This window comes from Cyprinus carpio, chromosome A9, assembly GCF_018340385.1.
Source record: "Cyprinus carpio isolate SPL01 chromosome A9, ASM1834038v1, whole genome shotgun sequence".
Taxonomy (NCBI): Eukaryota; Metazoa; Chordata; class Actinopteri; order Cypriniformes; family Cyprinidae; genus Cyprinus; species Cyprinus carpio.
The window spans coordinates 17,033,231-17,059,883 of record NC_056580.1 but is presented as its reverse complement, the minus strand read 5'-3'; the positions used below and the strand labels follow the sequence as shown (position 1 = coordinate 17,059,883).

Sequence of the window (26,653 nt, the reverse complement as noted above, 5' to 3'; positions counted from 1 at the left end):
AATAGCAACTTTTCAGTCTTTTCCTCATAATGAGCCTCATAATCATATGATTTCAGAAGATTCAACATATAGTGCATTAGTCATATGGACTACTTTGTGTCGTTTTTGGAGTCCTCAATCCTTCATTTGTATCCTTTGGTGTTCCACGGATAAAAAAAAAAATCATATGGCTTAGAATGAGAGTGATTGTTGAGTGTTTGTTTCTTTTGTTTTGCTGCTTTGATTTATTTCATTTATTCTTTAATTAGTTTTAACTGGTATAACTATTTATTATGCAAAAAAAGTGAGTACAAAGACTGTTACACTAAGTATTCAATTTTAACTCATACCTCATTGTGTGAGCTACACTTTAAAACATATCCTTTTAAATGTACAGAAAAAGGCAGCTGTGGTTGCTAGAAATTCACCATAAAATTTACAGTGACTTTTTATAATTTACTATATAACTATATATTTCATGAAGTTATATCATGTTAATATATCAAAATCAGCTCTTTACCACAAAATCATCATAATAATACATAATAACTATAATCCATAACTGTATGCATTGTACATTAAGAAAAATTCAAATCAATAAAAAATTAAAAAAAAAACTACAATAATATAACACATAATAAAAACATAAACATAAATTATTTATAGAAAATATAATCAAGACTTCAGAAATGTTGTACAGTAAAGTGTATATAAAAAAAAGACAAATAATTTGGCCCAGACTGGCACCATGCACATTTTCTTCATAAAAGTTGCATTTAGTGCCACAGAAATTACACATTGCAGCTTTAAATACTGTATATTTTAATGTTAAATGTGGTGATGAAGTGGTTCAAGTTAACAGCCATTTTTTATATCATTTATAAGCTTTTGTCCTTCAGGGTAGTCGAGAGAGACAATGACAGGGAATGCGATTGAATTATGACACAAGGCCATACTTTTGTTCCTGGTCAACTGCTCATATGTGTCGTGAGCATGTGCACTACCCACTACACACATTTGACCTCTATTACTGCTCTACACACACAATAACAGAGATAGAGGGAAAGATGAAGTATGACATTTATACAGACACAACACTAAGCCGGCAGTGGAAAGGTCATTTTCATCTATATATTTATGTTTCAACATCTATGTCTACTATTAAACAGATTCTTACTGGTCCCTTGCGAATTCGGTCCTTTCTGCCACTATAGCAGGTCAATAAAATGGCACGTACAGGTGAAAAGAGGTCAGACGTTATTCTCTCTCCTTCTGTAAGCCCTCATTCGGTTGAAACCTATTAAAACACTCGCCGCCTCTCTTCCCGTACTCATTTAAAGCCTATTTTAGGACGGCATTAGACTCTCAGGGACGATTTCCTGGATGGAACTTATAGTCCAGGACGGCAAATGATTCTCAATGGAAAAACCACCATTAACAGTCAAATTTAGTCCATAGCTCGATTTAACCCTCATCACGGAGGCAGAGTTTTGATGTTAGGAGTCGTATAGCAGTTACAGCAGAATCATAGCACTATAGCTCAATTTGTTTTGGGCTGGTTACAGCAGTACATCTCTTTAATTGCTACAGAAACTTGCCTCTGTGGTACATCTCTGCAGCGGTTTTTTTTTTTCTGGTGGAGCTGCCTGTGCGCCTGAGGGAGGAAGTTAGTGGAAGAACACGTAATCATTTTCTTGTTTTTGAGTGCTTACAGACAGTCTATTACTGCGGACATGATTTTCGACAACAAAGATTGGAGCGGTGGGTTTTTTTGTGCCTTTTTGTTTGCGTGCATGTCTGAAAATTTGAAGCGTGAAACTGACCTACAAAAATACACAGCCGATGGTGTGAATCGGTGCTATTGTACATCCTCTCTCGAGGCAGAGGGCCAAAAATGTGTGTTTGAACAGTTAATCATGCGCATTGCACACTCCCGCACGCACAAACAGAAATTACTTCCTGGGTGAGCGTGTTTGTGTGTAGTTGGGTGTAAACTCTAAATATCAGTCACAGAAGCAGATTATTATTAGTAATGGGACAGATAAATATATTAAAAAGAGTACATTCACATTTAGTCATTTAGTAGATGCTTTTATCCAAAGCGACTTACAAATGAGGACAGATATATATATATATATATATATATATATATATATATATATATATATATATATATATATATATATATATATATATATTTAACAGAGAATAAGTTGCCTTTCAGTACAGTGCCGTGTCCTGTTATATATCTACAGGACACAGGAGCGTCATGCTCTTGTAGAGTCTGATGTCCTGTACATTGACCTGGCCAGTCTGCTGCCCTCTCTCTCACCCAGTGATTCATCATGCTTTGCCTGTAGTCGAAGAAAAAAACATATGGTATTACAAGGGCACATAAAAAATGTAGCTGAATATGTTTTGTTTTTTTTTTTAGATAAATGGCAACAGAGAACATAAAATCATTAGAAATGGTTGAGGTGTTCAGTAATGAATAAAGCATCAGAGGTTTTTTTTGTTGTTGTTGTTGTTTTGTTTTTGTTTTTTTGTTTTTGTTTTTTTTTCCAATAAGGAACACTTAATGGGACAAATAATCATTTTTTATATTATTTCATTATATTCATTATATAAGGCTATCAAATTATATTGGGAAAGTGTCCCTGAAATCAGCGGCTCGTGAGGGAACATTTATTCATTTTACTGTTTAACACACTACACTTTTGTATAATATAATATAATATAATATAATGTAATATAATGTCTTTATATTACATATTACATAAATATGTAATATTATTATATAACAGTTTCTGTTAAAGAAGAATTTAGAGTTTCTGGCACTTTCTAACACATTTTCTTGCACCCTTCAGTTTATCAAAACCACCACATAATTGAATTATTCATTATTCTGGTTATTCATTATTATTTTATTTTACTTCAGGCCTTTACTTTGAGCATGCCTTGGTAACCACAGGCTATGTAAAATGCTCTTTTATTGGTTTCATGTCTCAATAAAATAGAAATACTACAGTAATTTTCCCTATAAAAAATGAAACCACAAATCTTTAATATTTTGATTTGTTCTAGACAGCAGTATGGTTAAAACAGACAGAAAAATTGAGACTTTTAATTAAGTTAACCTGCTTCTGAGGAAAAAGACCCCTATAATCTCCCATTTATCAGTTTTTTTTCTGCTAAAGAATTTTAGAAGAGGCGTCCAGCTTCCGGATGCAGAGCTGTGTGTGTTAGTGCAATCTGGTTGAAGTAACAGTTTCCAAAAGTAGCTTGCATTTCCTATTGCTATTTTAGTACAGACAATGTGGTTTCCATGGACACTTGCGTGGTGTCCATGCCAACGGCAGGTTTGGAGCAGTGTAAGCGTGTGTGCCCGGGAGGGACTTTCGGTGGAGTGATTCAGGGACAGTGCCAACCTTTCTTTACATCTCCCACCTGTACCAACCTGTGCCCTTCCCACTGAATCTCCATGGAAACGGTCAGATGAGCACAGTCACCCAGATTCGATCCAGTCACCCATAGACAACAGAAGGGTTTGTGAGTACTGTAGTCCGCTAGGGAAGCATTGCTGAGTGGCAGGGTAGGTATTAAGTGGTTACAAGATGATACACGGGTAAGAGTGCGTTTTGTTTGTTTATACATTTATCTCCATGTTGATTGGAGACCCCGTTCTCTTAAAATCCCCTATAGTGCACTGGGGCTGCCATAGCACGTTCTTTACACATGTTCCCAACACCTTGCATCTGTCAAGTCTAATGAGAACAAGATGAGTGTGTGTGTTTTGTGTGTGTGAGTGTCGGTGTGTGTGTGCACATGTGCCTGTAATCAGTAGAGTTATGTAATCATATTTAATTAAGGATTAATTACAGATGCCGTTAAGTGAGAGTGCAACAACTTAACGCTCTCTTAGTCACCCAATCACACACACACACATGTTTATTTTCTGTCATGTTGGGGACATTTTGCTGACGTAGGGCATAGCCAGCAGGTGACCCGAATCCAGTTTATTTTCTTATACAAATATAAATATAATTTTAAATATATTTTTCAATTTAGGTGGCATGACCACGGATTGAAATGCACAATTTGTAGACTAATTATTTTATGACATATTTTGAAACATATTTTTGATACATAGAATTAATTATAATGGATTTTAAACCAATTACTATAATAATAATATTAATATATAATATAAAATGTAATATTTTTTATTTAGATTCAGGGCACCAATTTTTAAGGTTTCATTATTTTGGCACATTGTATGTAAAATACATTTAATTAATAATTATAAAGGACCCTGCATCAGTTTATAGTATATTAATAATATTAAAATAAATTACTACATTGAATATTATTCATTTAGGTGGAAGGGACCGTGGATTGAAATGCATGAATTGTGTATTAATTGTTTTATGACGTATTTATAATACATTTATAATACATTCAATTAATTATACTGGATCAGTTGTTATAATAATATGAATATATATTATGAGACGTTATATTTTTTAATTTAGGTAGAGGAAACTGATTTGTGTTTTCATTATTGTGACACATGTAGATGTAAAATACAATTTAATTATACAGAATTCTACATCAATTTGTATTATATTAATAATAATAAAATATATTACAAAATTTGTCATTCAGGTGGAAGGGACCATGGATTGCAATACACAATTTGTGCATTAATTATTTTATTACGTATTTTGATGTATTTTTTATAATGCATTTCACATCAATTGTTACTATATTAGTAATATATACTACAAAATGTAATATATCTCATTTAGGTTTTGGCGACCACATATTAAATAACTTGAATGATTGAGTAAAATTAATTAAAGCTTGATTTGTATTTTTTATTTTTATTTTTTTTTGCCGTATTGGGATGTAAAATATATTTAAATAATTATACCAGATGCTTCATCAATCCTCAATTTGTTTTTGGCCCCTCTGGACTTTTAGTTCCCTAGAATCATTCCCACCTTTCACCCCATTAGCTCCGGTCCTGCACACACACGGCATTAACACACATTCCACCTTTTTTACATTCCACTCCAGTAGTTCCTTCCCTCAGAGCTTCCTTTTATCTCACAGTTTATTTCTCAAGGACATCTGAACAGGAATAATGCACAGCATGAAAATCTCTGTCATCACTAAAAATAGAGTCAGATATTCTGAATGCTCTACAAAAGTGAATCGTATCCAGCGCAGTGTGCTGCAATGATCGCAATGAATACATTCTCGTGTCCTCCCAAGTATCAAATCTGCCCTAGTTTCACCAGCGAACCGTGCTCCCTGGCTAATGCTAGGACACTTTTGCAGGCTAAAGATCACACAGGGTTTATCTTGTAGTTTAAGCTACTGCTAAGTTAGGCCGCGAGGTGTGTTTTACATCTGTGTATAAGGTTCTCAAGCCATTTAAGGTACATGATTTTGATTAGCCGTTCCCTTGTTTTGGGTTTATCTGTAATGGAAAAATAGTGTTACAGTAGTCAGAGGGCCATGTGTATTATTTACCCTGCACTGCACACTGCATACTGGCTACAAAGAGATATGCAATATGAACTATGAGTCCTACATCTGAGACAACTTTTGAAAATGAAAATACATAGCACAAAACAATTATTTGGGAATCTTGGCTGAAATATGGGTCGTATCGCAGTGTTCCACACATCCGCATGAATGGGGCAAACTGGAGGAAAAGGATGGACAGACTAATAACAAAGTGAATAACTCTAACTCAGATGACATAACTTTCTGTCAGGTTCAAATCAAAGTAACTTGAAATGACTTGAAATGATCATCTATGAATGTGACGGTATGACTGTTAATAAAAGTAGCCAAACAACAATTAACAAATTAAAATTAAACACAGTATAGTCATATTTCTGAAGCAATGCAAAGCCTTTTTGTTAAAAAAAATAAATATATTAACAAATTCAAATAAATACAGTGGTTGCCAAATCTATCTGGACACTTAATACACCTTAAATAGTAATACACACTAAACAATTTCTGAATGTGATTGAATGAGCAATTACAACATATTTTTTCCTATTACTTTTAACCAAGTGATTCCAAGATCGTTTTAGTGGAAGTAGAGTCAGTTCCCCTCAATTTCACACAGGTGCCTCCCATGTCCAGGTGCTGTGTCCCATTCAAATCAGAAAAACAGAATGTCTAACATCCTGCCTGGAAAAGTGCAACAGAACACCACTCGAATTCAGACTTCCAACTTGGAAATGTGTACAGTTATCTAATGCATAGTATACAATTTTAAGCATGCCCAGTTATTTTTTTGGGCCAAAGACATTTATGAAACTTGTGTTTGAATATGTGCTTACGTGTGTTTGTGGCCATGTGTATATGTATGTGTGTGTGTGTGTGTGTGTGTGTGTGTGTGTGTGTGTGTGTGTGTGTGTGTGTGTGTGTGTATGTGTGTGTGTTAGTTAGAGAAAAAGAGTTGTGAACCTCAGAGGGAGCCTGTGCTATCACACCTCTCCTACTCGCAGTCTGTCAATATATCAGTCTTAAACTCCGTGAACTCATCTCACACACAGAAACTACTCTACGCATGTGTGTGAGTGTGTGTCAGAGAGGATGATAACACACACAGAGCATGGAGGAATTTAAAAGCGGACTGATTCTTGTAGTTTTTTCTGGGTTGTAGCTTCTTCCCTGCTGAGTGTAACCAGTCTCCCCACCGCGCTGGCCTGAGTGTTTTTATTTCTCTCCTCTTCTGTATCACGCCATCCTTCCAACACACTCATCCCTTGCTTCTGAGCCAACCCACATTAACACTCTATCTCTCTCTTTTCATCTCCCTCTGTATTCCTCTCTCTCAGGGACAAATTCACAAAACAGTCATGCCGTTTTTTGCATCCAGTATTTCAACGGAAAAAAAAAACAGCGTCTAACGAATCGTTTTGATTCTTTTTAGCACAAACACCTAATTTCTATCTAAATTCAGCAACGATTTTGTGGACGCTAGTGAATTGGGCGCTTAAACAATGCAGACAGTGTTCGCAAACAAATGGTGCTGTCAGTGGGTGCAATTCAATCTTAGTGAATTCTCTTCTCTGTCTCTCTCTTTCTCTCTTTACTTTTAGACATAGAGATGGTAGCATCTTTATATTGAGGGTGTTTGTCATGGTTGTGGGTTCGAGTCGTGGTGAAACTACATTGCTTATTGCTTAGATTAGCTGTGTAATTGTTCTACCAGACAGCAAGCAATTTGTATGGTGACTCATCCTCTCTCTCTCTCTATCTCTCTGGCTTTTTCTCTTTTTTCTCATCCTCTCAATCTCCACGCGTCCTCAAGCTGCGTTTAAAGCATGTTATGATAGTTACAGTCTTGACAGGCTCATTAAAGACCCTCATATTCTTAAAAGAAATCTTTTAAAGGAATAGTTCACCCTAAATTTGCAAATAATTTTTCATTATTTGCTCACCCCCATGTTGTTTCAAACCTGTATGACTTTCTTTCTTCCATGACACAAAAGGATTATTCTGAAGGCTGTGCTGGCTGCATTTACCATTAAATAACAATGAATGGAGACTGAAGGTTGCAAGAAAACAAAAGTACAGTAAAGGGGTTGTGTTTAAACCATAGTGTGTCAATTTTCCTCATGTTAAATAGGATATTTAAATGAATGTTTAACATATGACTGACCACATAAGAAGTGCATTTCTGTGAATGTAGAATCACAAAACTCACTCCTCCACCATCAATAAATCATCTTCTGAATGCATGAGTTTTATTACCAAGGAGCCATGCAAATTTATTTATACATTCATCCTAATGAGAAACAATTACTATTCAAATAGGGCTATAGTTTCAAGAATCATATCAGTCCAGTATGCGAACGAATCAGTTTTGTGAACTGGATCAGCTGATTCATTACAAAAGCTCCAACTGAACTTAAATTTCAGTCTTAAACAAAGCTATCATATGACTTCAAAAAAACAGAACATGTCTTGGTGCTTTGGTGGCCTTCCTGAAGCTTGATAGCTTCAGTTTGAAAAAAAAAAATAATAGAATATAGTGGAATAGAGTTTTTTGTTCCACTGAAGAAAGTCATACAGGTTTAGAACAACATGATAATGGGTAAATAATACATTTTTCGTTGAACTACCATATTTTCCAGAAAACAGGTCGCACATGGGTTTTTTTTGAGAGAAAAAAAAAACATACAGATAAGTCACATTTTATTGTTACATTCAGAAATAATGTAAAATACCAGCAAATTAAATGTTTACACTATAAACATTTTAATTCCCCAAAATCCTTCAGATGTAATGGTTTTCAGAAAAGGAATGAAAAATATAAGTATAAAAAAAAATGATAGTGGCATTCATTATAAACTGCATTTCTTATGGACGTTAAGCCCACAACAAATGTATCTAAAATGAAACTGGAACTACTGGGCCGGCATATGCACCAAAAATGCACCATTAAAAATGCTCAGGTACCTCTTTCATTCAGCACGAATGTAAATGTGTGCATTTTGTGCATGTTTTGCATGCTTGATGTTAATTGCTTTATATAAGTCACTGTAGAATATAAATTGCAGCACGTTTCAGATGATAAAAACAACTTATAGGGTATTCCATTACAATAAGTATAAAAATTATTAATATGCCTCTCCAAAACCAAGGACTACAACATGACTAATGTTATTTATTGTTGAATTTCCATCATACAGCTACATTGTGATATATACCATTACCATGATATTGGTTTTCTTACACAGTGACTTACGATTTTAGTCATATTGTCCACTTCCACTGAACTAATATGTCCATTCCCCTTACAACTTTAACAGGGAAATGTGCAGCATGGGTCAGCAGCGAGATGTGTATATTCCGGAAGCATAATTCATTAATTTGCTGTTTGCTATCCGTCAGTCACCCGGAATAATCCGTCGGGAGGGGCCAGTGCGCTTTCCTCAGCCGAGTGAAAATTGGATTTTGGATGAGCGATCGCGCGGCTTAAACTTCCACCAGCTTGCTGTCTATTAAGTGCACCCCCAAGTCACACACACACACACACAGTTGCAACCCAGAACCAATCTAGAACCACGACAAACACAAACAAATACATCCTCGAGTTTTAAGAGTTACATGAAGCTGAATGCAAATGCACACGTATGCAGCCACAGTGATATGGTGCGTGTAGTATTACCTACAGCAATCCTGTGCTTGAGAAAAGCCAACTGAACAAACACAGTCAGCATAATCACCAGAGAGAGAGAGACACGTACACACCTCTGACTCGAAGGAAATGAGCTGGAATTTGGAGCATCATGCCCACATGGGGAGAGGAAGATCTGGAGAGAGAGGGATGTGGGGAGGATTGATGGATAGGGGTACAAAAGTCAAGAAGAACAGAAACGAGAGCACTGGGGAGACCAAGACAATTCTTGCTGAGATGTTGATGGCGAGATGCTGGAGTTTACTCATCCAATCACGAATGTGTGGGCAGAGAGAGGGAGACAGTGTGTGCTTCATCAGAGGTGCTTGATGTCACTTAGTAATAATAACGCTCTGTGTGTGTGTTTCAGCTCCTCTGACTGAAGAGCCCCCCAGGATTCTGTATCCCTCTGAAAACAAGCTTCTCACCATGGACGTGCAGCTCGGTAAGAACAGCCTCTGCTTGTGTATGTGTGTGTTGGTGGTACAATGCCATGTACTATTTTTGAAAGAACGTAATATGTAATATGCTGTGCACAGTATGAAAATGCTCTGAGTGCATGGATTACCCGGATGACCTGCTATTTGTTAAAATGTGCAGTATAGAGCCAGAGCATAGTGCATGCAATATTGTTACCCATGATGCACTACCCTCGACTTGACCTTCTATTTCCAGGGTGACAAAAGACCTGGAGGCGATATCAGTCAGGGTTTTTCACGATTTGTCTGGTTGACTCATTTTTTGAAGGGTCTGCCAAAACATTTGCACGAACATGGATTAAGAATGGAAATAGAAAGAATGCTCACTGAATTAAACATTCAAACAGTTGCACCATTTTATCCAAAGTCTTTCTTAATGAAATCCTGCATTTTTTTGCCATATCACTCACTTCTAAGTGCCAATGCCTTCTTGAGGGAGCACAATTATTAATTTTCACTAGTGTTGAATGGTGCTTCTGCCAGGTGCTATACATTTAAAAGTTTGGGGTCAGTGATTTTTTGTTTTGTTTTTGAAAGTCTCTTATGCTAGCCAAGGCATATAATTGATTATAATGTACAATAATGATCATAAAATACAATAACAACTGAAATATGGTGAAATACTATTGCAATGTAAAATATGTGTTTTCTATTTTAATATATTTTAAAAAGTAATTAATTCCTGTCATGACAAAGATGAATTTTCAGCAACCAGCAGTATTTAAATATACTGATCTGGAGGTATTATTATTGTCAATGTTGAAAACAGCTTTGCTGCTTGATATTTTTTTTGGAAACTGTTTTTTATGGGGTTTTGTTGTTGTTGTTGTTGTTGTTGTTGTTGGTGGTGTTGTTTTCAGAATTCTTTGATAAAAAGAAAGTTCAAAAGACCAGCGTTTATTTAAAATAGAAATCTTCTGTAACAATGTAAAAGTCTTTGCTGTAATTTTTAGCAGTTTAATGCATCATTGATTGCATCAAGTATTCATTTCTTTGACAAAAAAATAAAAATAAAAAATTGTACTCACCTTAAATTTTTGAATGGCACCATGTATGATGCATAGAAATGTCAGTTCTATTTGATGCAATTAAAGTTTGCATCAAATAGTACTGACAATAATGTTTTGTTTGGCATAATGCTTATGGAAAGCTGGCAGTAAATTGAATACTACTTTAATGATATGTTTTTCTTTAAAGAGATATTTGTGAACATTTTTTATTGATCATGGCAGCAATTAATTCATCAAATAATGATGAAATTAGGTAGAAAAGCATTATTATTGGGCATATATCCAGGTGTTTGGTGCAGCGGAATGCACTTTTGGCATTTTAAAGAGCCAATTGCTCTACAATCCCTGCCAAAAAATCCCCAACACTGCTGCACCCTCCACAACAATGCACTTCATTTTTGTTACTGAATCGGCAATAGCAGAAAGAGCATGCAAAAATGGGCACAATTCACTTTTAATCCATGAATTTTCCTCACATTATGGTGAAACTCTGTGTGCTGTCTTTTTGAAATGCTGTAATAGGCAGAATGCAGTGCAGAGAAAGCAGTATGGTAGTATTCTATTCTAAACACAGTCAGTGTGGTTTATGTATTTGAATTGTGTTTGTGCAAGAAATTGTGTAAGAAGAGAGTCATTGTAATGGATTTACTCACAAAAACACAAGCAAAACAAGTTTCAAAAAAGTGTGAAATGTTTTGTTTTGAAAAGACGTCAAACTGTTACTAAAAGAGACTCATCGAGAATGTTTAAACTCATGCCATGCAGTTATGCGCTAACTCAGTGACAGCAGTATGTGTATGTGTGTGTGTTGGGAGTGAGTAAGGAGTTCCCCTGCTAGACAGATAGCTGCTATAGTCAGCATTATGATGCTATGTTGTTAACGCTCTGAATGGAAGTCGTTCTCATAAATGCAAATCCTCTATGCTAATTATCTGCTGTTGTCTCCCCACAATAGCCGCTCCATATGGTGCCGAAACATTAAGTGGGCCTTCTTTTGGATTTCACTGTGCGTGTGTGTTGATCCGAGCTCCTTGTGCATGTGAACACACGCATACCGTCCGCTTTAATATATGTAACGGACAGAGATGTGCTTGTTCGCGCATGTGTGCCGGTCTAGCATGTGCATTGAACTGAACCGTGTGTGTGTGTGTGTGTGTGCGTCTGTGGTGGATGGATCCGCGTCTGTTTGTTTGGCGGAGACTCTGGATCCAGGCATGTTGGGAACAGGAGCAGATTGGAGCATATTGTGGCGGCTCTGACCATGTTCTGCCTTCAGAATGAGCAGAGAGAGAGCAGGACACCACTCATCGACTGGAGACACACTGACCGCATGATGAGTAATTTATAGGTTTAGCCGGTGCGTTGTGGGCTGCTTAGCTGATTTAATATAATACAACCCAGCAGAGAAAATTATAAAAACCAAAAATATTCAAACTTTGTTGTGTTGTGTTCTCAATTTAGTTTCAGTTCAATTTAAAAACTATAATTTTGTATTTCTTAATCCTTTGCAGAATCATGAGAATCTAAATAGTATTTTAATTTAAATAAAGTTACAATTGTAGTGAAGAAGTAATTTTCAATATTTTCTCAGTAAATTTTTATGCCGTCTTAGACTTGTAATGACACCTGGTGGCAAGGAGTAGCATTATTCAGGCATTCAGTTTTCAGTCAATTGTTATTAGTCTATTGTTCTTGTTCTATGAGTGAAAGTATATGATAATTGGGATAAAACAAGTATGTTCCTGCTGATCATGTGATCTCAACATAATATGTGCCTTAAAGTGACCCGTTCCAAGAAAAATAAATATTTTTTAGTTCACTGCTATCAAATTTCTACTTTTGTAGAAAAAAATTACTGATTTCACTTTTAACAAATTAAAATATTTAATATAATTAATGAATTAAATCTAAAAATTAAATACAGAGTAAATAAAGTATCAATAAATTTGACAGAGCTCATTAAGCTATAACATTAAATGTACAAAACATTAAAAATTATAAATTAAAGATAATTCAAATAAAAAATGGAATAAATAATAAAATAATCATTTTAATTTTAGATATACTGGATCAAATGTGTGGTAGACAGGTGTGGGTTGCAGGTGACATAAAGAAATTCAGTGGAAATGAGAGTGACTCTGAAGGAAAGAAGAGCATTAACGAACATGAAAGGAGGTTCTGAGAGATTGAGACAGAATTCTGAGCTGGTGGAAGAATATTTAATGCTTTTAGAACGTTTCAGGAGGGAGTCGCTCCTCGCTGAGCACTTCCTACAGAAATCTTATTGGACACGCACAGACACATACACACACATGCAAACTTAAACACATGCAGTTTTACAAGTATATAGCAGGTAAGAGGATACTGCTGGTCTAATACTAGTTATTTCCAGCATTTGTTGATGCTACTGTGTAGTACTGTAATATGTATGATGTATATGGCCATTACTTTGCTATAAACATGCTTATTATGAGAGATGAGCTATCGAAATCATTTTTCATACTCCCTGCCATAGATGCGGAACAGATGATGATGTGAGAGGATGGGATGATGAGATGATGAGTGACAGATAGAGAGAGACAGATAGAGTGTGCTGTGTGTGTGAACCCATCACATCCAAACATTATTAATGACAACAGGGGTACTCACACACTCCTGTGTGTGCACACACAAATGAACACAACTCAAATATCGCAGACAAACAAAGAAAGTGGAAATAAAATGAGATAGAAAGAGACTGGGCTGACTCACATTCAACATGGAAAGACGGGAAAAAAAAGGTGATCTTTCTTCCTGTGTCTTTACGCAGTTGCCAGCCAAGATGAACAGATAGAAAGGAACAATGCAGGCAAGACTTGACTATCTATCTGTATTATATATATTGAATTGGACTGATGAGAATTCATCTTAACCTTCATGTTCATGGGCTCTTAGAGCCCCCAAGGGCTCGAAAATATACCAATAAACATTGAAATATCTGGTTGAAACTCCATTGCTTGTGCTAATCTTTTGAGATCTGATTAGAAACAAAATTTCAGCTTGATAACATGCATCAACCGTCCTTTGATGAAAAATTGCTTCATTACTTTTGTTTGTAGTCTCAGAGAACCCAGATACAATGCATTCATAAATGCAATGAAATTTCACATGCTAATTTTTTGGTGTACAGTCCTGTCAGTTGTTTGTCCAAACTACACTTAACATATCATTCAGAAATGTTTTATTTTTTTTATTTTTTTTGGCAGAGTCCAATCGACACTGAACAGGTCAAGTTTATTTATATAGCTATATAATTCTGATTGTGAACAGAAGTGAAGTAATTGAAATGGATGCTAGTTAGATTATTTGAAAAGTGTGGCAAAACAGAGGGAAAAAGCCTCCTGGACTGAATTGTGATTAGCTCAGATGAGCTTATTCATTTGTTATTTTTATAACTACTATTATTATTTTTAATTTATGTGAGTCAATGGGGCTTCTGAGTCATAAAAACAACAAAAAAGTAAAGTCAATCTCAAATGAACATGCGGGTTAACTAAATATAATCTAACTTAATTGAAATGTATTCACTGTGTGACTTTGCTTTGCTTCCTCACAGATGGCACAAAACGCACACACAGAAACACACACGTATGTTAACGCAGAAGTGGGGAGGATTTGTGCAGAGGTATTCAGAGAACACTTCTTAATATTAATCACCCTTGCCCAAAATAATACAGTTGTTGCTAAGCAACCATTGGGAGATGAGGGCATTTCTCTAAATAAACATCTCAATTTATTATTGGGTAAGATTTGGACACTGATATCCTTAAAGGAACAGTACAAAAGCGGTGGATTTGTGCAAAAGCTGTGTTTCTGCTTTTAGGATGCTGGGCTAAATAGCCTGGAACCAGATATTTGTGGTTTACAAGCCCATCTGGCTTCAGCCGTGGATTAAATGATGAATTAAATGATTATTTTTATCCCATTTCTTGTTAATTCAAATCTAATCTTTGTTTAATAAACATTGGTATGTAATGTGCAGTAGACAACTGAGGGATCGTAACAGCCAGTGATCAGCAACCTTGTTATCCGCTTCGTATTTTATAGCACATACATTTTCATCTTAATTTGAGAAAGAGAGAAAGTGTAAAAGAGGAATGACTAGACGGAGAGGTCGCTTTATCTCTATTCTGAAGTGTTCACTCCAATCCATCCAGAGTCCTTTGTCACACATTTTGGGCCACGGTTTCTAATCATGCATATGACCTTGTTAGAGCTGCCACGACCTTTCATGTGCTGGCAATTTTTGGCATGCCCTTTAAAAGGAAAGTTCACCCAAATTTCTGTGATCATTTACTCACCCACATGGCGTTCCCAACCCGTATGATTAGAGAGACTTAGCAGAATGTGTGAGCTGCATTTTTCTATGCAGTTAAAGCGTATTGGGACCAGGGACAGGTGTAGTTACAATACAAAAGCATTGGATCTTGCATATTTCACTTTGTTTTTTGAGTAATATCCCGTTTCAGATTCCTTCAGTCAAACAAAATAAATGCTGGTTGGTTGCATATGTCATCGAGACAATATCTTTCTGTCTAAGTTGGCTGTTCTTGGCCAGAATAACAGAAAAAATGGACACAGATTTTATGTATGTAGTCAAAAGTCTTTTATGTAGATGTGGAGATAAATGGCACTTCTAATCACCTGTTCTTGCAGAGAGACACAACAAATAAAGTGTCATTTCACTCTCTACTTGAAACAGTCTTTGTACCGCTCTTTGATGCTTGACCTTTGACTGTGTATCCCACAACTGCATCTCTCTAAATTGTTTGATCTTTGTCCTTTCTGTCCTTCACTTTAATAAGACGAAATCCTTTCATCTGACATTCCACAACACCTTCCTTCTGCTGAGGTTTAGTTTCAGGCATAGCTTAAACCATACACAAACCACCTGTCAGTCTGTTAACAGACTCATACTCACCTACATTCAGAAAAGAGGAGTATTAAACACACACTCACACGTGTCAAACACAGAGCATTTTACAGTCAATCATCTACAAACTGTTGGGAGTTACACATACTTGAACAATCTGCCATTTTTATGTCTTTTCCTAGCTTGAGCTCGACAAATAATCAGATCAAATCAGATTTGCAGCCCAAAAACACCTCATTTGTGGCCACCCTGGCAGTTTGTCAAGTATCCAGAGTGTATTATCTTTCCTTTGGGGATTTGATGGCTCTTAGAAGCTGAAGGAAACTGAAGAGAGTGTGAGTCCTATTAAATTCAAACATGAAAAGAAAACATATACCTTTAAAGGAATAGTCAACTATTCACCCTCATGTCATTCCAAACCCGTATATCTTTTTAACATATAGATCATATATATATATATATGATCCAGCTTCTAAGAGCCAACTGCTAAGAATTCAGCTTTGTCTTTAGAGGAATAAATTACTTTATAAAACATATTAAAACAGAAGAGAGTTATTTTAAAATGTAATACTATTTCAAAATATATCTGTTTTACTGTATTTTTGATCAAAATAAAAGAATCCTTGGTGAGCACTTGGTGAGACTTCTTTCAAAAACATGAAAAAATATTAACCAAACTTTTGAACTGTATACATATGTATAATTTATGAATTTTATATATTGCTTGCCATTCGATACAGAATACAAAGATACTTTTGCTAAGCAGCCAGACAGGAAAACTGCACTGACACTCAAATTAAACTAAAATCATATTGACACCCCATTCACTCTTAACCCAATCCTAATGTAATTTAATCTCCAAAACCGCCCACCACAGTTAATCAGCCTTGTACTATAGTCACATACCAACAGGAAGTCATGTGATCCGTACGAGTTTCACACATGATATCCCAGGGGTCTGACGGAGTTTGATCCCGCTGTCAGCGGAAGAAAGCTGCACTGAGAGAGAAGAATAGATGCAGTGGGTTGAATACGTAAGGGCCTGCTGACGTGCTGATATATCTGGATTTGGATTTATTTTGAAGATTGAAACAGATCCTCTGGAGAAATGCCGCCTTTGTGAGGGGGAGGGGACACATATGTGTCAGTATGTGTATGTGTGTGTGCGCTTTTGTATTTAGAGACCGTTTTAATATCTCTAGAATAGTTCACTCTGAAATTGTATGTGTGTGAGTCTGTTTTATAATAGAAAACTTTCTCTTTGTTCACGAATCTCCCTTTACAATTCAAATGTGCTCAGCGCTCTAAAAAATGGATTAAACTGTACTAATTGTCTTTTCTCTCTCATTTGCACACTCTTTCAGTGTCAGACACACACGCTGTAACATCGGTGAGAGAGGTACTGAGGCAGGGTCTCTATTAGGACATCAGAAAGAAAGGATGAGGGGAGGACAGGGAGTATGAAAGGATCTGCGGAGGAGTACCTGTTCACAAAGCCCTATTCTATATAGATAATTAAAGTCTTACACGTCCCCGTTGGGTTGCACTGCTGAGGAACAAATCAGGTGAAGAATTGGAGGAGGGGAGAAAAAAGATGGATACAAAGAAATACGTGCATAAAGCAGTGGCACTGGGATATTCTTTCTTTAAGTGAAGTGAATTCTGAGTGAAGCTCATAATGTTAATGTAGGTCTCTATTTGTTCATTTATGGCTGTGTTATGTCTTCAGACCTGCATGTTTGTGTGTGTGTTTTTACAGGAATGCTTGGTCAGTGTTTCGGCTCTGTTGGTGAATGGAGCGAATCACCACAAGCAAACAGCTCAGTACACTTGTCTTTCATTCAAACACATTGAAAAACACAGTCAAAACAGCAAAATGGCACAGGATAGAGCTTAGAGCTCTCTCTGGTGGCAGACCTTATTAAACATTTGCTTTTTTCTGGTTGCTTCCTAAATGATGTATTGAAATTGCTAAATGAATCCATATCTGTAGTGCGTTATCCTCTGATTAGGAGGCAGGCGAGATTGTGATGATAACAGAGGAGAAAACAACTAGATTTGCATGTTCTAAAGGAAATGGCAGTGCTTTCAAGGTAGCAAAATGAATAGTGTTTGAGTTTTAAGCTTGAATTGGTTTTGTGATAAGAAATACCGCATCAGAGCTGCTTGATGTCATCATGGTAATTAGCACACATCTGATTTTCTGCCAGCTTTGCATAAAAATAAACATGCAATACAACACTGCTGTGATTATGTAGGCAAGACAGGAGTGACCAGTCTGAATTCTGTATGCAAATAGATGTAAGAAAAAGTAATGTTCAGAATGTTATGATGACAATGACACAGTTGCATTTTAAATACATTCTATGAATGTAAGTCAATCTCTTAGATTTCTTAAAAAGTAAACAGCATAGATAGGAGACCTAAGGCTGGAATCATATACACAAATATAACAGGAAAGCATCTGTTTGTTACAAAAGATTACTATTTCAAATAAATGTTATCTTTTTTTCTTTTTTTTTTTTACTTTCTGTTCATCAAAGAATCCTGAAAAACATGTATCATAGTTTCCACAAAAATATTAAGCAGCACAACTTTTTCAGCATTGATATAAGATACTGAATAAGAAATGTTTCTTGAGCATCAAATCAGCATATCAGAATGATTTCTGAAGGATCATATGACACTAAAGTAATGGCTGCTAAAAAATCAACTTTGCCTCCACAAGAATGCATTTTAGTATATATTCAAATGGAAAAGTAATTTTAAATTATGAAAATCTTTCATAATTTTACTGCTTTTACTGTATTTTGAGTATAAGATTCATATGTGTGTGTGTGTGTGTAGTGTACATAAAGTAACTATGTATATAACAGTCTGGGCTAAAATGATTGCAAAATTTTATGAACAAAAGAAGAACATCAACAACAACAAATTCAGTGTTAGAGGAATTTCAAAAGAATATCGTTACTACCTTGTAGACACTGTAATATCTAGAAAAGGAACGTTTGTCAAGACAAACTTTGGAAGATCGTGACATTTTAAGTTTATACAATGTTAGGCATTTATACTGCATTAAGGATTTAGAATTCAGAAAATTTCAATGGAAGTATATGGCATTTTTCAGTGACTTCTATAAAAAAAACTTTAATCAGTTAGAACAGATCAGGCAGATACTGATTTGAGTTGTTAAAAAAAAGACTAACAATAACAGTATGTTGGTTTTGCTAGGCTGTGTAGTTGCTAAAATGTTCTAAATGGTTGTTTGTTGGTTTTCTGTGTTTGTGTGCAAATGGTCACATACAGGTCATCTTAAGACTGGACTACTGCAATGCTGTATTAGCCAGCCTTCAAAAGCTCAGTTAAACCTGGCACAAATTGAGAACATCAGTGTATTTGGTCTTTAACCGGCCGGTGACGGCCCACATTTCACCCCTCTCAGTCTTGTTTCACTGACATCCTAATCAAATTCAAATTCAAATTCTTTTTTTTTTTTTACTTCTGCAGTCACACTTCTGCTCTAGCTTTTGTTTACTCTTGAAATTCAGTATTATGGCGCTGCTAATGTCGCTGGCTCCTGTATAATAAATAGCTTCTGTTTTGCCTTATTTGAAAGTCGCTTTGGATAAAAGCATCTGCTAAACGATAAAATGTAAATGTAATTGGTTTAAAGGTCTCAAACTGTGAATGTCTGAACATTAAAATTCCATAAATGTAATTTGTGTTTATTATTATGTCAACAATACATCAAACCCAGTATCAGTTACATTTCTGTGACTTGATGTCATTTACAGTATGCATGTATGGTGCTGTTTTACAGACTCATGGTCTCAGTATCTCTTTAATCAGATGCTCCGCATGTACTTCACATCCTGGTGAGAAACAGATGCTATTTCTGGTTTGTTTGGGGGCCCGGAGCAAGATCTTCCCTGGTGCTGGGCCTTATTCGTTGGTAGTCTAAAGACATGCCTAATTAATGTCAAACAACTGACAAACATCACAACATTAAGGCAGAAATACCACCTCAACCGCAACTAAAGAAAGAAAAGAAGCAGCACTTCAAACCACTGAGGATAAACATGTTCATACACTGAAATACACACACTGTTGTTAGGGATTGTAGTTCTCAGTTCTGCATTTGTATTTTTAGTGCAATTTATTGTTGTTGTTTTTTTCACAAAAAATTAGCTTGAGATCAAACAATAATTACCAAGTCCCTTAGGGTCTGCAGACCCCCCGTTGAAGACCCTTGCTTTAGAAATATAGATCTCACAGATCTTGATGCTTTGAGAGTTTAAAAGTAATCTTGAAGAAATTCAATTCAAAGTAAAGGGGAATAGCTACATTTTATATGCTATCTGGAGGAAATGGTGTACATCAATCATTTGTACACCATATAAATACTTTAAAACAGGGCTCTTCAACTTTTTTTAGACCAAGTTTCTCGTAAGGAACTCACAGTTGGGATATATAAACTCACAGTTCTGAGAAGAAAAGTCAGAACTGTGAGATATAAAAATATTAACTGTGAGATAAAAAGTTGCAATTACATTTATTTTTTTATCCCATGGAGGATACAAGCTTACACAGATTCTTGCAAGAAACTCAGAATTCTGACTTTTCTGATTCTGAATTAATAGCTCACAGTTCTGACTTTCTTTCTCGCAATTCCAAGTTTGCCTTGCAATTCGAACTTTTTCATCAGAACTGCAATTTTAGGAACAGGCTTCCATACTTGGTGGATACAGAGAGAGCAGGAGCCTACTGTTACATATTGTATTTAAGTGAGTGTAGCATTTTATTACTGGCTTATAACAATATAGTTGAATGCATATTTTGTTCACTTTTTCACAAAAATCTGTGTTCGATCAAACAATAATTGGCATGCTCTTAGGGTTCTTCCCCCTCTTGAAGACCCTTGCTTTTAGCAGAATAGCTCTAACTGATTTTAATGCTTTAAGGGTGTTTAGAGAAATCTGAAAGAAATACAATTCAAAGAACTGAGAACAAACTGCATTTTATTTTCTCTCAGGAGGAAATAGTCTTCAGCTATACTGTATTGTCAAGAAAATGCTCCCTGAATATGATTCTGCTTTTCATGCACACTGGCCAGTCTCATTAACCTACAAGACACCATTGTAAGCTTGTCAGCTGCCATTGATTACAGCGAAACCCCCAGTGGCCAGTGCTGGGAAGGTATCTCTGGCTTCATGAACACAGTATTCTTACAGAGGGTAACAAACTCTGGGCAGAGGAACTATTGGATCAAAACAGAAGGAAGTTTGGTATCAATGTGTAATCACAAACCCCCTTTCCCCTGCAGGAAGCATGCTGAACCTGACATGCAGAGCCTTCTTCGGGTACAGTGGGGACATCAATCCGCTTGTTTACTGGATGAAAGGAGAGAAGTTCATTGAGGATATGGACCAGAGTCGCATTCGAGAGAGTGAAATCAAGTAAGGAACACAATGGAGGCGAGAGTAAACATGTTGTGTAACATGAACTCAAAACAAGCAAAAAAATCTTTAAAAATGTTCTGAATTAAGGATATCATGCTGAAAAACATATGCAAAATTAGAATCACATGCGAATTACACATCAGGTTTAAAATAATAGCTTAGACCACCATGGATAAATGGATGGACAGATGGATTTATTTATTTACTTATTTACTTATTTTTACATATTACATATATCTGAGTTCAATGTAAACACCATAGTAAATGAATGAGGTTATCATTCAGTACTATGATAATATATAAAAGTTTGATGGTATTACTATCAATGTACCACCACAGTGTTGTTGTAATGGTGTACAAGAAACAGTTGCTTTTAAAACTAGCTTCCACTGTGAAATCGCATATAGTACAATAGATAGTGCACAGTAAAGCACACTTTAAATGTTCACTGAGATGTTGACAGTACATTTTCAATTACTGATATCACAAGCTTGTATATGAGCCTATTTATATCTAGCAGGGGTGGTCGCTGTGATGACACACTATTATTAATTCCCATCTGAAAGAGAGCTGGATCTGAGCAGGAGCTGAATACATCCTAATAACACAGCAAAATGTTCCAAATGTATTTGCATTTACATGCAGTTAAGGAGCAGCATTGTCAGCATCTTTTAAATGTAATTTCAGTTTCAAATGATTCAGCCAGGACAAACAAGAGAGTGAATGTGTTGTTATAATTAAATGAGAGCCCCATTTGTTGAATGCCGACCAAACCCGAAACCCTTCCTCCCAAGATTTCTAACCTCTACAAGCTGCTCAGTCTAAAATTTATCCCCTAAATCCTCTAACAAAAGGGGCTAATTAAAAAAAAACTTTTATTCCACAGCCTTCGGTGAACAATGGCTCATTGTTTTGTTCTCTCCACCAGGACCATTAGAGAACACCTGGGTGAGCAGGAAGTGTCCATTACTCTGACCATAGATTCACTGGAGGAGGTAGATCTGGGTAATTATTCCTGTTATGCGGAAAATGGCAACGGGAGAAGACAAGCCAATGTACAGATTGGGAAACGAGGTAACACATTCAGCCGTAACACATATGAACTCAGCCGACTGAGTCATACCAGCTGCTTCTCATTTAAAGGAACAGTTCACACAAAAATTTAAATTCTGTCATTTGTTTGTATGACTTTAGTTCATGAAAAATGTTTTGAAGAAAGGGTTAGTTCACCCACAAATTAAAATTAGCTTGTGTTTTACTCACCCTCGAGGCCTCGGGGGTGAGGTGAATAAAGGCCTCCTGTAGTTAATCCATTCGTTTTTGTAAAAATATCCATATCTCAAGCGTAATAAACACTTTTTTCTCACTTCCGTTATCTGTCATACATAGAAGCCATTCCGGCGGATGACATAGGACGTCAGCGCTGCGTGATTAGGGATGAATGCGGAGAAAGAACTAAACAAAACGCCGGTCATGAATTAGAAGTACAAACTGAGGTTTTGCAAATAAAAATGTCTGAGGATTTCGATATAAACCAAGAGGAGACTGGTTTTACTTTGTTAAAGTAAGGAAACTTTGCTTCCTTTGCTCCTATAAACAAACTCACGAGACTAGCATACATCAGAGGCACATGCGCTGTGCATACGTTCTGTGTCATCTGCCGGAACGGCTTCCACGTATGACAGATAACACAAGTGATAGAAAAGTATTTATTACGTTTGAAATATGGATGTTCTTCTTACAAAAACACATGGATTCACTACAGGAGGCCTTTATTCACCTCGCCCCCTGGAGTGGTGTGATTGTTTTCTATTTTAATATATTTTAGAATGTAATTTATTTCCTGACAAAGCTGAATTTTCAGCTGTCATTACTCCAGTCTTCGGTGTCACATTGATTTGTGATGCTTAATATTTTGACAGCCCCTAGTCACATACTGTATATACTTTTGCTGTTTGAAAAAGAGCAGCTCGGATGTTCTTCAAAGCTGCTCTTTTTTTTGTCCCACAAATTTAAAAAATAAAATAAAATAAAAAATAAAAAAACTAAGTCATACAGGTTTGGAACAACATGATGGGGGAGTAAATCATGACAGAATTTTCATATTTTGGGTAAACTATCCCTTTAATGTGCTGTAGGGGTTCTTTACATAAACAACACAGCATGTTCCTATGTCTCCCTCCTCTTCTCTGTCTCTTTCTTTCTCTCCTTTTGGGAAATGCATCAGTATCTAAAATTCACTCTCTTTTAGAGAGAGCTGCTTTGAAGGCATCCTATCTTCTCTTTTAATGGCAGTTCAGAGGAGGAGACAGCTTCAGCAGTTCAGACACATTCTCTCCCTCTCAGCCCAACTCAAACCACATTCAACTGTTCTCACACACACACAAATGAATAAACATACATCTCTCTCTCTCTCTCTCTCTCTCTCTCTCTCTCTTTCAACTCGTCTTAGCCATACACATATATTTCTGCAGATAATCTCAAAGCCACACACTCACAAACACACACACAAACCAAATCTCTCATATATGCACCCTCTCCCTCTCCTTCAGTTCATTGCAGAGCACACAAACACACATGCTTTCACGATCTTTCAGCTTCTCTGAAGTGTATCTTGCATATTTTCCTCCATTAGCTGTAGCGCAGAGGAGCTTTGAACAATATGAGCATCATTAGCACTTAATCATTCTGAAGTCATTTTGCATTTCTCACCCCTTGTGTATGTCCTTAGCGCAGCATGAATTTCCACGCTGGTCCAGGCTGGTTTGGTGCTGATCTGGCTGGTAGATTTGCTAGTGAAGCTAATTGACAAAGGAAGTCTTGCCGGTTTAGCTAGATGCCAGCACACCTAGCATCCTATGCTAGGGATCGGAGACCACATGTAACTAAAATTTCTTGAGTCTTAAATTAAAATCTGATAAGAATTCAATCTTCCAGCTAAAATTGCCATGGTTACAAACTAATGAAATAGTATTCTGGGCTTACAATGTTTCTGTAGTAGAATGCAGTTGTTAGGTGCTGGAAGTAAAAATTCCATTTGTTTTCTCCATGAGGGAATTGGTTTTGAATGATAACTTATAAACCTTTAAAGACAGACCTAGGCTTCAAGGTTGTTGATTAATAGTATAGTTCAACTTATTTTTTAAATAACCATGTTAAATAGTGTAATTCCTAGTACATTACCCATGATTCTGAAGTGAAATCTCCACCAGTAGAATCTCGACAAGCAAATTGTGCCAATAGAACTCCCATTCCCATGAAGCACTGTAAATGATGTATAGAGTCAAAATTACTGCTTTATATGTATATTTCTCTTTTTTAATTGATTTGATGTCATTAGCAATGCTTCATGGGATTATAGTTCTTCCCTCACACGAGTATGTATGCTATGCTATGTTATTACGGGAGTATTATATTTGTAATATGTTTTCTCTCTCTTCTTTTCATTTTGTCTCATGTGGTTTATCTCTCTCAGTGGAGCTGATGTACACCGTGGAGTTGGCTGGTGGACTGGGTGCAATTCTTCTGCTATTGGCTTTGTTATTATCTGTGTATAAGTGCTACAGGATCGAGCTGCTTCTCTGCTACAGGCATCATTTTGGAGGGGAGGATACAGACGGAGGTAAAGGCCACACGCACTCCCCCTACAGGAGTTACTGAGCACAACACTGCAGAAATTACTTATTTGTTTCTAATTGTTACATTATATGTAATTATTAGAGTTACAACTCTTTTATTTCATCAGAAGTATTGTATTATTTCTAAAATATATTGTTAAATGGTTTCTTTCTTTCTTTATTTCTTTTATTTGTTCTTGTTCTTTTTCATGTTCATTTTTGTTCTTTTTCATTCATACATTATTTTGTTTATTTGTTGCTTTTTTCTTGTTTTTCTTTATTTTTATTTTATTTTTATTTATTTTTTTGATGGTTTGGTTTTTCTTTATACTTTTTCATTTGTTTGTTGTTTTCTTCTCTTTTGTTTTTTCATTATTTCATTGTTTCCTCCATTCATTTCTTCATTTGTTTCATTGTTGTTCCTTTTGTTCTTGCACATTAATTAATTTGTTTATTATTTTTTTTCATTCATTTATTTTTTTATTCATTTTCCATTCTTTTGTTTGTTCTTTTGCATTCCATTTCATTTATTCCTTGATTTGCCTGTTCTTTATTTCTTTTTTTTCTTTATTTCTTTTTTCTTTTCTCCTTTAGAAAATAAAGAGTACGATGCGTACCTGTCCTACAGTAAGGTTGAGCTGGATCAGTGGGGTCAGGAATTACAGGAAGAGGAGCGCTTTGCTCTGGAGATTCTCCCTGATGTCCTGGAGAAACATTATGGATACAAACTCTTCATCCCTGACCGAGATCTCATTCCTACCAGCAGTATGTGCAGAATGTGTGTTTTGTGTGAATGTTTGTCTTTGTTAGTGTGTTTGTAAATGTTGTCTTAAATGTTTAAAACATTTTCATTAGCACATGACGTTCACAGAAATGTCATGAATAGTCAGAGAAATTAATTATTGTGGAGTTTTAGGAGTGTATTCAGAAACCCACAACCATCACAAAAGAAAGATGCACAGACAGAGATTTGACAAACAGCACTAATTGTACAGAACTAATGAAAACTTCTCGATCTTTCATAATGAAGTGTGATATTTTCAGCTCATAAACATGATAGCAGCACTGAATTTATCTTGTTTCCTAATACTGCAAAGTAATTTAATCATTTGTAATTAAATCTAATTAAACTTCCTCATCAGCATTAATATGACCAGAAAGCCTTATGTTGACTAGAAAACAGCTTGGAGAAAAAAAGAAAATAACTATTTAGTTATTTTACAAACTTTCTATAGAACAAAACAATAATTTTTATCAACAATATTCCAAAATGTGGGCAAGTACAATAATAATTTCTTTTTGTTTTATTGCAAGCCGTCAGAGCCAGTTCGTGGCTTTGTGACACAGTGTGTATGTTTGCATCATATGTCAGGTGTTTTTGCCTCGTAAGTGTGCTGTGTCTGAAAGCTGAATGTTTATGTCCAGGTATGAGCAGTCAACATTACCAGGATGACACACATCTTCTTAGAGGTACAGCTTTGTTTAAATGCAAAAACACACGTGTACTGTGTGCACAATACGCATACATTGTGCATGCAGATTGTTCTTCATGAATGACTGTGGTTGTTCTGTCTTAAATGTGTGTTTGTCTTCAACTGTGCATTATTTTCAGTCCTCATACGACCTGTTATTTTGGGATTACAGTTTCTTTCTTTGTCTGTGGTGTTTATTTCCTGTAGCGTACATAGAGGACGTGTCCCGCTGCGTAGACATGAGTAAACGCCTGATCATCGTGCTGACTCCGAGCTACGTGCTTCGTCGCGGGTGGAGTATATTTGAGCTGGAATCCCGTCTACGTAACTCTCTGGTTTCAGGGGACATTAAAGTGATCTTAATCGAGTGTGCTGATCTGCGAGGAGTCATTAACTACCAGGACGTGGAGGAGTTAAAACAATCCATTAAATGCCTGAGCGTGGTGCACTGGAACGGCCCGCAGAGCAACAAGCCCGGCTCGCGCTTCTGGAAGCAGCTCCGCTACACCAT

General features: G+C 36.1%; 1 protein-coding gene across 2 annotated transcripts in view; it reads left to right on the top strand.

Annotated features, from left to right (window-relative positions):
* LOC109100661 (interleukin 1 receptor accessory protein-like 1a) overlaps nt 1-26,653 on the top strand; it is a 71,016-nt gene that overhangs the window by 43,262 nt on the left and 1,101 nt on the right. The window contains exons 6-12 of one of the 2 annotated variants that reach the window (XM_042763814.1): nt 9,564-9,638; nt 20,918-21,050; nt 21,982-22,127; nt 24,529-24,675; nt 25,265-25,435; nt 26,096-26,140; nt 26,350-26,653. The exon at nt 26,350-26,653 is cut by the window's right edge and continues 1,101 nt beyond it. In XM_042763814.1, coding sequence (XP_042619748.1) covers nt 9,564-9,638; nt 20,918-21,050; nt 21,982-22,127; nt 24,529-24,675; nt 25,265-25,435; nt 26,096-26,140; nt 26,350-26,653 — 1,021 coding nt within the window. The remainder of the gene's footprint in view (nt 1-9,563; nt 9,639-20,917; nt 21,051-21,981; nt 22,128-24,528; nt 24,676-25,264; nt 25,436-26,095; nt 26,141-26,349) is intronic. The other variant, XM_042763815.1, reaches the window with a different exon arrangement.